Source organism: Nerophis lumbriciformis, linkage group LG02 (genome assembly GCF_033978685.3).
Source record: "Nerophis lumbriciformis linkage group LG02, RoL_Nlum_v2.1, whole genome shotgun sequence".
Classification (NCBI taxonomy): domain Eukaryota; kingdom Metazoa; phylum Chordata; class Actinopteri; order Syngnathiformes; family Syngnathidae; genus Nerophis; species Nerophis lumbriciformis.
The window spans coordinates 34,732,501-34,747,666 of record NC_084549.2 but is presented as its reverse complement, the minus strand read 5'-3'; the positions used below and the strand labels follow the sequence as shown (position 1 = coordinate 34,747,666).

Sequence of the window (15,166 nt, the reverse complement as noted above, 5' to 3'; positions counted from 1 at the left end):
TATACAGTAACCTCTATAAAAAGAGCACCTACCCCATGTCTAAGGTAATCCCACTAGTACAAAAGCATGAATATAAATAAAGTCAGGGTCAAGATGACATCACACCCCCTTGAAGTCTGTAGCTGCCTTCAGCCAAGAAACCGTCTCAGGAGCCCTTCTGGCCTCTTTAAAGCTGCAGGCTGGCCGATCAGATCGCCATTGTGGCAGACAGCAGGAGACAACCGCACAGGTCGATTGGTATTATGCTGGCAGCTAAAATAGCCCCCTTGTTTTTGTTTTTATCTCGGTGAGGACCATTGCGGCTGATGGCTCCTACTTAAAAGACCATCCAATATGCAGGGATGTCACTTCCAACTGCCCATAAATATAATTGCACGTCCATTTGCTTCAGCCTTTAGAAGCCTGTGATAAAAGTACGCTGTCATAAGTGACATCCACAAAGTTAGTTGACAGGTTCCAGCGGAAAACAAAGTTTTATGTACGCCAGCCAAGCATAAGAACGGAGGAGTAACTAACAGCCATGCAAGAAGGGTAACTACCAGTTGTGTCACAGGCTCCAAAATAAAACATGTGCCTATAATTCATTGTTCTACAGGAATGCCAGATTCCTTCGGGTGCAGCAGCGTGTGAATGAGTCCACATCATTACTGACAAGTCGGTTTAACGCATCAAAACCACAAAACAACTAGACGTTTTGCATGTGAACCTATTGAATCTACTCCAAGCCAAAAGCTCTGAACTTCACATTGCTGCAAAATAATATATTTTCTCAGGTAATTCAGATTGTATGCTGATGTACCTTGCTGCAAATGTCATGATCTTTCATTGGTGTTTTGCTTTTATTATATTCTTCCCGTGTTTGGTGTTTGTTTCTGTGTCAGCGCTTATTACTCCCTTGTTTCCGACTTCTTGTTGGAGTGCTAATTCTACACACCTGCCCTGGCTTGTTGATTAGACACACCCACTGGGAAGGCCAATTAGTTAGGGTTATAGCAAGCATCTGCCTGCACGCAGATTCCAGTTCATTGTCTCCTGTATGTCATTGTGTATGTTTTACATTTCCGAGTTCCCGCACAAGTTGTGAGTTCTCACCACCTCCCTGGTACCTAATTAAAATAACATCTACCTGCACGTCGCGCCCCTTCTCTGTATCCTGGGATCACGCCAACAGCAACCATGCAACACAGTGACAGAAACTCCTTTTCACATATAGTGGCCAGGGGCGTTTATTAACTAATTTGCAAATTAAGAGGGGACCAGGTATCTATCTAAGGCTTTTATTTGCACATATATTTCATATTATTTATTTTTGATTGATGTAGGTACTGTTGTGTTGGTTTGCAACAGTTAGCAACATAGCTCAGCTGAGCTCAGTCGTTAACTCTTTAACGTCCATCTATGAACTGACAACTACAATTGCCACCTTTTTCCTATTCCAAAGCGCAAATAAGGATTTTATTTTGGGACATTTTTTTTCAAGTGAAAGCGGAGCGCAGGTGTTATTTTTTTCTTTTTTAAAGAGAAACACAGTAAATCAATTACAACATTTCTTTACACACAAAAGTGAAGCATGAAATTAGCGCCATGTATACGTGTAAAACCAATTAAAAAGGCTTTCCAAAAAGGGCAACACACTTGAAAAAGCCATATCCTCCTGAAAACCAGCATCCTTTGCAGTGGACATTTGGCTTTAATCTGTTTCTTTTGTCAGCGTTATGCAAAACACAAACATGCACTAAAAAAGGTGCTGAGTCTCAGAAGGATATTTTGCCATAATTCCAAAGTCCTTATACCAGGGGTGTCCAAACAGAAAAATAGACTTTGATGCTATTTACCTTTTTGTTTTTTAAACAAGCAAAAATCAATAGTTCAAGACATGCTAAACTGTATCGTAAACAAAAAAACCTTTAACCCAGATGTGTGCTATATGTATTAGTGTGATAGCTTCAAATCTCAGAACATTCAACATTTTTACTCATAAAATCTTGTACCCTTTTTTGTTTGGCCCTAATCGTCATTTGAAATGTTTTGATGCAAGCCATAATTACCGTAAATTGTGGACTGTAAGCCGCCACTTTTTGCCTACGTATTGAACCCTGCGGCTTATAACACGGTGCAGCTAATTAAGGGATTTTTTCTTTTCTGACGGCCATAATGCAAATAGTTTTCATAAAACATGTAAATGTTGTCTATCTATCTGTGTTGGCCCTGTGATGAGGTGGTGATTTGTCCGGGGTGTACCCTGCCTTTCGAGGAGTGCCGCTAGGATAGGCTCCAGCCCCCCCGAAACCCCTAATAGGGAGAAGCGGTAGTAAATGGATGGATGGATATGCAAAGACACTGAAATGGTGTGTTATTCTTAGTACTACGGTGCCATCTTTTGGACAAGTTTGCTCACTGCAGGTGCTGTTGGGTGAATTTCTAGTTTTTTATTCTGCTTAGCCCTTTCAACAAGAAGTTTCCTCAGCTGTTGACTTTATAAATGAGCTTCTTAATCAAGCTTAGCTGCTATGCAGTCACTTTAGTGGGAAGCGACGTGTGATGATTAGTTTTTATTGTATTACAAATGTTTTTAATTTTTAGCTCAATGCCTTCATGATGGTTTGTATGTTGTATGTATTTTATGTATTTGTACCTTGTTTTTACTGTTGTACCTTGTTTTACTGTTGTACCATGTTTTTAAGGACTACTGCTGCAAACCAAATTGCCCCTCGGGGACAATAAAGATTTTCTAAGTCTAAGTCTAAGTATAAGTGCTGTCCCGTCTTCTGGACGCCCATAGCGTTTCTACTCGTATTTGTTCTTCATTTATCACTCCATGCAACATTTGTAAATTTTACAATATAAACAAAACAATTATTACTTACTAAAGTGTCCCTTGTGTGATGTATAAACAAGTGTTTTTGTGCATATTTTTACGTATTATAGTAATGTAATCAAGCTAGCATCGTTAGCATTAGCTAATATGCTAACAAGTTTACGAGTGTCTGTGTTTTCGTAATATTACCTTAATATGGAATTCTGTTTGTATTGTTCCAATTTCACAAATTCCTAAAACTCACTAAGATGTCCCCGTGGAGTTATTGAGTCTGTTTAGCTGATGGGAGAGCTAGCTTCCGCTGCTAGTGGGTTCAGCTGTTTTGTTTGATCATCTGTTTTACTGTCATGTTACAGACACTGTTCGGAAACAATTAAGGAATGGAAATAAATATTTACAAAATATTTTTGTGTACCGTATTTTTCGGACGATAAGTCGCTCCGGAGTATAAGTCGCACCGGCCGATAATGCATAACAAAGAAGGAAAAAAACATATATAAGTCGCACTGGAGTATAAGTCACATTTTTTGGGGAAATTTATTTGATAAAACCCAACACTAAGAATAGACATTTGAAAGGCAATTTAAAATAAATAAAGAATAGTGAACAACAGGCTGAATAAGTGTACGTTATATGATGCATAAATAACCAACTGAGAACGTGCCTTGTGTGTTAACGTAACATATTATGGTAAGAGTCATTCAAATAACTATAACATATAGAACATGCTATACGTTTACCAAACAATCGGTCACTCCTAATCGCTAAATCCCATGAAATCTTATACGTCTAGTCTCTTACGTGAATGAGCTAAATAATATTATTTGATATTTTACGGTAATGTGTTATTAATTTCACACATAAGTCGCTCCTGAGTATAAGTCGCACCCCTGGCCAAACTATGAAAAAAACTGCGACTTATAGTCCGAAAAATACGGTAAATAACACCACATATATATCGGCGGTTTATAGTCCGGTGCGGCTCATGTATGGTAATATTTTTTTTTCTTGTGGGTTTTGGCTTACATCTAAAGTCCGGAAAATATGGTAATCACATTTTTTAAATACATCTTATATTATTAATTTAAAAACACTTAACACATATTGAAAGAACACTATTCTGTATATCTTTTCTCCTAACGTAGGCGGATTGTTTTTTTTTGTACAAAATTGTAATTGCTTTTGTATACCGTGTTTCCTCGCCGCTTCACGGTTCACTAACTACGGCTTGAGTGCATCATAGGTTCTAAAGTGCCATTGAGTATGTTAAGATTTGAGAAGTCATTTAAATTAAAGATTTTAGAATGTATGAAGTGTTTTAAGTGCATAGAAAGTGTTTGGAAGTGTGTTTGAACGATGTGTGGAGGGCTTATAAAGGCTTTAAAAGGATATAATATTCATACAAAGTGGTACCTCAACTAAAGAGTGCCCCAACTTAAATGTTTTGAGATAAGAGCTGTCTCCCGGCGAAATAGTATGCTTTAAGTTGCAAGCAAAAACTTGAGTTATAAGCATTAGCTGGCATTGCAAATGTCACAGTGAACCCTGTAAGAGCCACATCTCGTCTTACTCGCTAGCATTAGCTTATAGCTTTAGACATAACTTTGTTTTCCAACCATGGGAAGAAAAAGTAGCGGGGGTGTATATTGTAGCGTCCCGGAAGAGTTAGTGCTGCAAGGGGTTCTGGGTATTTGTTCTGTTGTGTTTATGTTGTGTTACGGTGCGGATGTTCTCCCGAAATGTGTTTGTCATTCTTGTTTGGTGTGGGTTAACAGTGTGGCGCATATTTGTAACAGCGTTAAAGTTGTTTATATGGCCACCCTCAGTGTGACCTGTATGGCTGTTGACCAAGTATGCATGGCATTCACTTAAGTATGTGTAGATGCCGCATATATTATGTGACTGGGCCGGCATGCTATTAGTATGGAGGAAAAACGGAGGTGACGACAGGCTGTAGAGGACGCTTTAAGGAACGCTCCAATATTGTTGTTCGGGTGGAAATTGGGAGAAATTCGGGAGAATGGTTGCCCCGGGAGATTTTTCGGGAGGGGCACTGACATTTGGGAGTCTCCTGAGAAAATCGGGAGGGTTGGCAAGTATGGCCTATGGACACGCCCACAGGCGTTCCTTTCCAGCCGCTGCTCTCACTCGCCAATCTACACACCAGACGCTGATGAGGAAGCCACACACTATTTAGATCAGCGCCAGAACGTAGCCATCTGTATGGTACAGTGAGCCAACACGTCCTTAGCTCCTTTTTCATGTGCCTACTTGCTCTCTGTGCTTTGATCCCCTCCTCTGTGCTCATTAGAGCTGTGTGTCTTGTCTCCCCGGACTTCCCCTGGACTTAATGCTGCCACCCCGAATCTCGACCTCTCGCCTGCTCATAGACCTTGACGCCTCTCTCCTGCCCTCGACCTCTCGCCTACCCACGGACCTCCGAGCCAGCCTCGCCCTCTTTGGACTTCCGCATTCTCCTCAACACGCACCTTCAACACTTGCTTGTAACACTCTCCAGTTAGTCGCATCACATAGTCTCACACCATGTCTTTTGGTTAGTTACACACATCATTTCCTCTTGATAATAAATACGCCTAAGGCTAAACGATGTCCCTGCCTCAGTGCTGTCGTCTTCTCCCCTGCAGCACTACAACAAGTGTTTTGAGTTAAAAACTCTGTCACAGAGCCAATTAAGCACTTATGTTGAGGTACTACTGTAAATCATAAAATAAATAGTGTCCTTACTACAGAAAACCCTATGTCGAAGAAATGTTTTAGTTAGATTAGCATACTAATGTCAAATATAAATAGTAGAATGCAGTTATGCCTACATATAGTGAGTGCATATGCAATATGATAATGGGTGTATGTGTATTGTGCATGCATGTAGTATTACACGATGTTGAGATATCATAGACGATAGGAATAATATCCATGTTTAAGTGCAGTATTTATCCTTGGAGCCCTCAATATGCATCAGTTCCCTTTACAGGGGACATGTGTTTCTTTGACTACGTTTACACTGCAGGCCAAAGTGGCCCAAATTTAATTTATGTTTAAATCTGATTTTTTTCAGCTGACTGTTTACACTGCAAGTAAAATGTGATCTTTATCATAGTCCTGTGTAAATACGCACAGGCCTAAATGTGGCCATGATGTCACTTGCATGCGCAGTTCGATAAAGTACGACTACTAAAAAATAAAATAAAGATCACCACACCTTAAAAATGTGTGTTTTTTACATGAAAATAATTTAAAGTAACAATCTATGCATGCATAAATATATAGTGTATTATATTTGGGAGTGTTTTAATATTTTAGTGGCTGTTAGGAAATAGGCAACACCGATATCAGCGTGGATCTTCATTAGCTTTCTTTTTCAACTCACTTATGTAAACAACTTACACAATGTATGTAAGCAATGTATGCACATGTAAGCAAACATGCCATAGAGTCAATTCCTGTCCTTCAACAATCGCTATTTCATATATCACATATAGCCTATTATTTGTGCACCATTGACTAGTGATGCACAGAAAATTTGACCGTAGAAAAAAAGACTTTGCTCCCCGAAACCCGATGTTGTGATGAAGTATCCAAAGTTGACGAAACAGTCAAATACAGGTCGCATTGCCGTTTAGACTGAAGTAACAAAAGATCACATTCCAATTGGATTCGGACTACCTCTTATGTGGTCCTAATTTGATGTGAAAAGATCAGTTTTGAAGCACTTTGGAACATTTAGACTAGCAAAACAAATCCGATCTGTGTCACTTTAGGGCAAAAAAAAAATCAGATTTGTTGTACAGTGTAAACGGGGCCATTGTGTTCCTTTGAAATGTAATTAGCCTCATGGTAACCTCCGGGTCACAGTCATAATGACTTGGCTGGCAGGAAGTTTGAGCCAATGCTATCTATCAGAGCATCCGAAGATTAAGGAATGCTGAAGATCACATGACAATGTGAAGAAGTTCAACAAGATAGAGCCAATGGTATGAAGATTAGGACAGTCTGACATTGGAGTTCAAAGAAGAGCCCTGCTGCCCTAAGCGTGCTTCGGACTACATGATGGATGCAGAGGAAGAGAGAGACCAGATCCTTTCCTGCTGACCAACTGCTTGGTTATTTTTTCATCCCGGTATGATCTATATTCTTCTTTTTCAATCAATCACACCAGCTCAGTGGCCTTGTGGTCAGAGTGTCCGCCCCGAGACTAGGAGGTTGTGAGTTCAAACCCCGGCCGAGTCATACCAAAGACTACAAAAAATGGGACCATTGCCTCCCTGTTTGGCACTCAGCATCAAGGGTTGGAATTGGGGGTTAAATCACCAAATGATTCCCGAGCGCGTAGCACACTGCTGCTCACTGCTCCCCTCACCTCCCAGGGGGTTAACATGGGGATGGGTCAAATGCAGAGGACAGAATTCACCACACCCACGCAATCAATGGAACTTTAACTTTATAAAATAAATAAAACGGTGAATCTAAAAAATTGGCGATTTGGTGAGCTTTATTAGAGATCAAACAAATACGGGCAAGAGAAAAAGTTCTCCTCCCTTCAACGTAGAACGTACCGCCCACCCCCGATAATCAATGCAACCATCTACTAAGTCATTCCATGCAGCAGCCCTTCACTAAAATTATTTTTTTCTGCTTCTTTCATCAAACTTTTTGCTACTTGTTACTGGCTATACTCACAGCCTCCTTTTACTTCAGCCATTTTTCCCTCTGCCCTCCTCGCCACTTTTTTCCCTATCCACTTGACTTGCAGTTATCTGTCAAATTCCACCTCGATGGCTTTTGCGCCTAAAACAGACTTGACTCGGTGTGTGCTTATCTGCACCCTCTGTGATTGATTTTCCTCGTTAGGCATAATTTGATGCTCTGTCCCATTTCTTCCAGAGCAAATTGAATTGTAGCGGAGTCCAATGTGCAGGTTGTCGGCTGTGTGCGCGGGCATGTGCACAGCATGAGAGCACGGCAGATTGAAAGAAATGTTGCTGGGACTGATAGCGAGATAGATAGGACTAATGGTAAGTGGCAGGAACACTAAATGTGTGTGTAAAATTGTCTTTAGCTTTTACTGATAACTACTGATGGACGACAGTCAACATTAGAGTGAGTAGTGGGGACCACAGCACACCCACCTCATCCTTGTCTTCAGCCTGGATGAAAAGGGGCAGTGCGAAGCCCACCTGGGCGAGTTCAGTGATTCGGACACGGTACTCAGAACTGTTGAACTTTGGGGCATTGTCATTCTTATCAATGAGCAGGATGGTAAAGGTGGTCCTCACTGAGGCATCTGATGGACTGCGATCTTCTTTCAGCTCTGTGGCCTTAAGGAGAAGCACAAAGGAAACAGTGATTGTGTAGAAATTGATGACAAGAGACACAATTCATCACACTGAATGTGATTTCTGATGGAGGCTGTCAGCTCACAATCTGGATGGGCATTTACAGCTTTTCATTTATCGAATCAAAGAGAGGACACTGACTCATGGGGCTCAAAGTGAGGTCAAAAGAGGACCCCTGCATCTACACACACACACACACACACACACACACACACACACACACACACACACACAATGACATTTAAGAGAAAATAGTCCAATTGAAAGGACATAATTACACAATTTCTCTCTGCCTGAGGATAGAGGGTATGAGCCCTCTGAAAGAGGAGAAAAATGGGTTTGAAAGATAGAAAGGTTGATAGAAAAGTGTCACATTTAGGCCCGGGCCCATAATGAATTTTGCTGGACGACATATTGTCCCCCAAATGATTGCCGATAAACGATATTATGGTCAGCGTTATTTTAGACCAAGTCAAGCACTAATGTGATCATAATAAATAATACTAATAATGCAAGTAAATATTTATTTTTTTACCATTGTTATTGGATGGTCAATAACTTTTAGTCATGCTAAATAAGTAAACAAACATACAAATGCATTGTCAATCATTGTTAGCAAAAATTGCACATCAATAAATATCGTACATCTTACATTTTTTCCCTCGTTAAAAAAAATGGTCGGTTGGTTCTTTTTTTGTTACCATTACTGTGCAACAAATGTGGCATTCTTGCTAGTTTGTCGGTGTTGAATAATGATGGGTTCATCTTGCTCATTCGGTTTGAAGGCAAAATATTCCTGCACAGGGACATTTGGCTTTGCAATAATCTTTTTTCCCCTCTTAATTTTTGTTACTTTGCAGAGCCTCTCACTAGTGAGTCGTGCCTAGCGAGGCTATGTCCATGTATTCTATGTGTAAGCTAGCGGTTAACCAGTAGGTTGTGGATTTGAAGATGGTGCCGCTGTAGTGGCTGCTGTTGGCAGCTCTTGTGTCATCCTTTTGATGTTCCCCTCTTGTTTTCATGTGTTTTTTTTTACCTTTTGGTTCGGGACCTGTGTGACAAGGGGTGGCACTTTCGTGACATCTGCGGTGCTTTTTTGTGAACTTCTGGATCTGCCTCCCGGGAGCCTTTTGGCAATGGAGACCAGCTGCTTGGTCTCTGCCACACCAGAGTCCGTTTGGAGAGACTGGAGGAGATGCGGATGAAGAGAAAGGGCTGCGGAGCTAGCACTGAGCGCCGGGACGGACAAGCTTCACAGTGTCTTGGCTGAATGAGCAGGTATCAGACACCTCGGTCTCCTTGGACGTATCCTCACTCATCCATGCGGACTGGACACTGGCCGAGAGTGGGTGGGCAACTCTCTTGGTTGCTTTGTTGGGTCTGCTCCTGTCTCTGGCCATGCTCCCCCCACCCCAGCAGATAATGGCGTGGAACACTGCAGAGGCCACCACAGTTTATATGTTTTATTTTTGTTGTTGTTTTTGTTGTTTTACTTTTGTGGCTGTGTGAAGAAGTGGCTGGTTGCATCAGCTCAGCTCTTTTAATGTCTTTAATGTCCTTTGTGTTCTTTGATGGCTATGAGTTTTTTTTCCCTGGGCCTTCGTCTGGACCCCATCTCCAGGGGCCCAGGCTTGGACTGATTTTTTTTTTTCTCTACCCCCCATCCCCCGTACCCAGCGTTTTTCTGTTCCTCACCTTTTTTGTAAGGGGCGCCGGAAGTTGGCAAACCCATCAGCGATCCTGTTCTGTCTCCCTGTAATGTTTGTCTGCTCTTCAATGGGATTGTGATGAAAATCTTAATTTCCCCTCGGGGATTATTAAAGTATTTCTGATTCTGATTCTGATGACTGACAAGAGGCTTTACTTTGTTCATTTAGTTCTGCTTTTGAATAAACATGCTTAGGTGCTTAGAGTGAAGCAGAGAGTGAACCCTCTTCCACCCTGTTTCAAAGCAAGAGACATAGAAATGTTTTTTTCGATGAGGGCAAAGTTTTGTGATTTCATTTTCATTTATCGTTCAAATAATTGATTGATTGGCTAGAGGCTGGTGTACAGATAATTAAGGTAGTATAATCCTGTAACTCTGCCTTCCTAAGCTTAGCATTATCTACCCCTACTGAAGTTGAAGAATTAGTTGTATTACTCTGCCATACCACAATCAATAGTAACACCAAGAACAGAAATAGACAGAGAAATTGTGGGAGAGAAAAATCCATACCTTATAAATACATTTTTGGGTGACTTTTTTCCCTAGCACTTTCTCTTCTTCTGTTTTTCTCCTTTATAATTATTGATTTCAATTAAAAAGATGAACATAGACTAGGATACGTTTGAAAGCATCACTTTTTGTATTATACCAGCAGGAACGAGAGAGTAGCCCATCGCCTGCCACCCAAACACTATTAGATGCAGCCACTAAACGTGTGTTTTCAACAGATCGTATAGTAAGAGCCATTATTGCTAAGTCCAAATAGAAAAAATAGAATTTAAAACCTCTTTGAACTTTACACTTGAACATTGCAAAACACGTTGATTGTGTATCTTTCCACTTGCACTGCCTCTTTGACAGCCATTTCACGCATCCTCTTGAACTCTGTGAAAACCACTCTGTGCACAATAATGGCTGAAAAGAAATCATGACAAAAAAAAAACCTGAGGTTGGAAGTTGAGGAGATAGTGGGAGTGCGAGAGTCGGACCGTCATGCTAAAAAGCCAAGCCAGGCTTAGGGACAAGGGGGGGATCGAGAGACAGCATCTACTTCAAAAAGGAGGACAAAGACGAGAGGGAGGGAGCAACAGGAGAGTACTTCACATGGGCGAGGACACTGGAATCCTATTCCTTTATCTTGTGCTACTCAGTCCCACAAACCCTCCCTGGACATACTGCAGGCTGTTTACTGGTTGCAAAATTGCAAAAGGGACACTATCGAAGGATCAAACCACAAATGCCCAAGCACATTATGGATGACAATTGTGCAGAAGCTCATTATCTATCAGTCTACACCCGCTAGTGTAGACCTTGAAAAAGAGTTCAGTGAGTCGTTTTCATTTGTAATCAAAGCATCGTCACCCAACATTCTTGAGCATGTCATGACTGTCTGAAGAAGACCATGCATTTCAGTATTTCTCCATCAATGCATCTTAATTTTATGATCATTTTGACTTTTTAACATAATTAGATCTTCAGTGTTCTCCTGCATGTCCTGTAAAAAGTATGCAATGAAACATATTTCATAATGCCATTTTACAACTGGTATATCTCCATGTGTTGCCAGAACTGTCCTTCAAAACACTTTAACTTTAGGCCACACCTCCCTAATTAAATTTATATTGTGAGTTGATCGCCTAATTTAGTTTTAGGATATGCAATCTTGGATTCAAGTTAAAGTTCCACTGATAGTCACACACACACACTAGGTGTGGTGAAATGATCCTCTGCATTTGACCCATCCCCTTGTTCCACCTCCTGGGAGGTGAGGGGAGCAGTGAGCAGCAGCAGTGGCCACGCTCTGGAATAATTTTGGCGATTTAACCCCCAATTCCAACCCTTGATGCTGACTGCCAAGCAGGGAGGTTGAGGGTGATGGGTCAAATGCAGAGAATAATCTCACCACACCTCGTGTGTGTGCTTTAACTTTCATGGATCCCATTTTTCTAGTCTTTGGTATGCTCGGACACTCTAACCACAAGGCCACATTATAAGTGTAATGTCTGGAGCAGATGACTGATATAAGTATATTTCCTGCTAAATTAGCCATTATGATTTTTTGATCACATGTAAAAAACTAAGACAGTGTTGGGTGGCAGTCAAAGGCGGGCATGACCGTTACTACCATTGAGGACACAGAGGTCATGTCCTTAGTATTTTTTTAGGTGATGAAAGGATGATGATATGACTGACTGTAAATGTCCTTTGTGTAGGACATCATGTGCACTGTATATCATCATGCTGTAGATCATCCTCTCTCAATATACGATCTTTGGTCGTGCACAGTCCACTGCAACTCCAAGAATATAACGCAATGAACTGCACTTTTACTTTAAACAAAATACGAGCAGAAATGTGCTGCCAGCATAACGTTAACATTAAATCATACTGATGTAAGTAATGTTGATTTCACCTGAATGGAATTAATATGAAACGCTGTCGGTATAATAACGTTGTAGTGTCAGTCAGGGGCCGCCCCGCCCTAAATGCAGAACACACGTTGTGTGCGGGGCTTTGAGATCGAATGACAAGGCGCTTCATATAATATTTTACCCCAAACGTATCCTGGCCACGTCATGCTCTGTCACTGATTAGAATATGAAGAGAGAATTTCCTCATGCACGTTTGGTGGGTCTGTGGCGGACGTCATTAGTACTTGCAGTGCCATGTAGAAGATCTTGGGTTCAAACCCTGGTCGAGGTTGAAAATGTAGTATTTTTTTCTAAATTTATGTTTAAATGATGTTAAAATTGTTTATTATGCTAGACTTCAGGATACTGATAAAAAAAAGTGGACTGTTACAAAATCACACTGATTATCACAGATGTTAGATGAGTGATAGTTATAGCTCAATTAAAGCTTTTGTTATTCTGGAAATTCATTGTGTTGCTCAAGGTAATATAATTTATATATTGTGCTGGGATACCCATCATTTCAGCCTTTCAAAGTTCTTCTTTGAATGCCAATTTTTGACCTCTGTATTTGCCTAATCCTAGTTACGGCCCTGGTCTTGGTTGATTGGTAGGGATGTCCAATAATGGCTTTTTGCCGGTATCCGATATTCCGATATTGTCCAACTCTTTAATTACCGATACCGATATCAACCGATACCGATATCAACCAATACATACAGTCGTGGAATTAACACATTATTATGCCTAATTTGGACAACCAGGTATGGTGAAGATAAGGTACTTTAAAAAAAAATTAAAAAAAATAAAATAAGATAAATAAATTAAAAACATTTTCTTGAATAAAAAAGAAAGTAAAACAATATAAAAACAGTTACATAGAAACTAGTAATTAATGAAAATTAGTAAAATTAACTGTTAAAGGTTAGTACTATTAGTGGACCAGCAGCACGCATAATCATGTGTGCTTACGGACTGTATCCCTTGCAGACTGTATTGATATATATTGATATATAATGTAGGAACCAGAATGTTAATAACAGAAAGAAACAACCCTTTTGTGTGAATGAGTGTGAATGAGTGTAAATGGGGGAGGAAAGTTTTTGGGGTTGGTACACTAATTGTAAATGTATATTGTGTTTTGCATTCCAAGGAAGCCCCAGTTTTTGAACTATTTGACTAATAATCTGAATTAATTTTGCCACATATTTTCTTTTCAGTACAAAATAACAATAATAACAAAAAATATGTTTAAATAAAAACAAATAGTTCAAAAAGTAAGCCAATGATGACATGACTCTGTATTCTATCCCACTGAGTTTACTTTTTGACACAACCCTGATAAGGGATCACTCCTGTGACTTCTGCATCCAAAGCCGAAGCTGATACCACTACACCACCCGACACTAGCATGACCTGATCACATTTTCCATCAATTGTGACGGCGTAAGAGAGAGCTAGAACTATGTTTGCTTTACAACTTCACGTAAAGCGCCGTGTCATTTATTATTTGATGTTTTACAAACTATCTCTAGTTGTCAAGTGTGTCTCACGTGTCTGCAGCAGCATCGACACTTGCATGTCCCGGGACAGACTTGAAGAGTTATCGTATCAAAGCAAAGCTTTAAGGAGCACAGCAAAAAAACATAAATCGTCCATTGATCGGCCCGTTATTGATCGGCCCACCAGGAAAACTCCCGGTACTCCTGATGGCCCGTCCACCCTTAATTGAAGTACACCTCTTGTTTACAGTTCACAATTCATCATGTCCGAGAGTGAAAAGAAGCGAAGCAGAGATTTATGTCCACCAAATCTGGTTTTTGGGACAAGGTATGCCACATCCTTGGCGGGGAAGAAGTCTGAGCTTGTGTGAGAGGTTGAGAAGTTATGACTAGACATACTGTAGTTCAAGTCACCATAATCTAAATTCAAATTCAACCTCTGGGACATAACACTTGGAGAAGGACTGGACCGTATTAGGTGAACTTTTACGTAGTTATCAATTATTTACACTTCCAGTTTTAGAACATCTCATTTATAGCAGTAAGTAATTCCAAACATTTGAGTAGTAGTATAAATTTAGCCACAATTTTTACATCCTTTGCTAATGATTTTGTTGTTGTAAACCTACCTATTAGTAAGGCCGAGAAATAATTGGAGACGAGTGATATTTTTTTATGATTTTGCCTTTACAGGATACACATCGCTACACAACCACAATGGATTTGAAATGAATAAATCAATACATACATCAACATATAATTGAGGTGCTGAGTTTCAATTTTAATTCAGAAATATGGCATTAACTATTTAGAAATTACACCTACAGGCACATTATGTTGATGAAATCAATTAAATTTTAAATGATTCAACTGACCTAATTGTAAATATATTTATCTTGTTTAATACTCATAATTTAATGATGTCCATGAATTTAATTTACTGCAAAAAATGTTAAATAAAGTGTTAAAATGGTAGTTACATTTTCAGTGTTTCTTTTTTATCATGTACCTGCAGATTTAATTATTAAAAGGTATGTAACATTATTTTGTTGCAGCTTATAAATTAAAGTTGAAAGTCTACACTTCAATCATGTGCTGATTTGTTTATTGATTAATTTATTAATAATCCATTGTGGTGGTGCCTACTATAAAGGCAAAAGCATAACAAAATATGTATTGTTTATATCTTACAGAAGTGTTGTTTACAAAACAACAAGAATGATTAAGTATCAATTACGTTTTAACTTCAAAGTTACAAAATGTCAATAATGAATAGGCTTTTTTACAAAAATATGCACATTTAAAAAAAAAAATTAAGTACCTGTACAGTCACCGTTTAAACATCGGCACTATTTGGTACTGGTATCAGTTCA

General features: G+C 39.7%; 1 protein-coding gene across 1 annotated transcript in view; it reads right to left on the bottom strand.

Annotated features, from left to right (window-relative positions):
- cdh23 (cadherin-related 23) overlaps positions 1-15,166 on the bottom strand; it is a 626,035-nt gene that overhangs the window by 290,614 nt on the left and 320,255 nt on the right. The window contains exon 12 of the mRNA XM_061961466.1: positions 7,966-8,154. Within this exon, the coding sequence (XP_061817450.1) occupies positions 7,966-8,154 (189 nt within the window). The remainder of the gene's footprint in view (positions 1-7,965; positions 8,155-15,166) is intronic.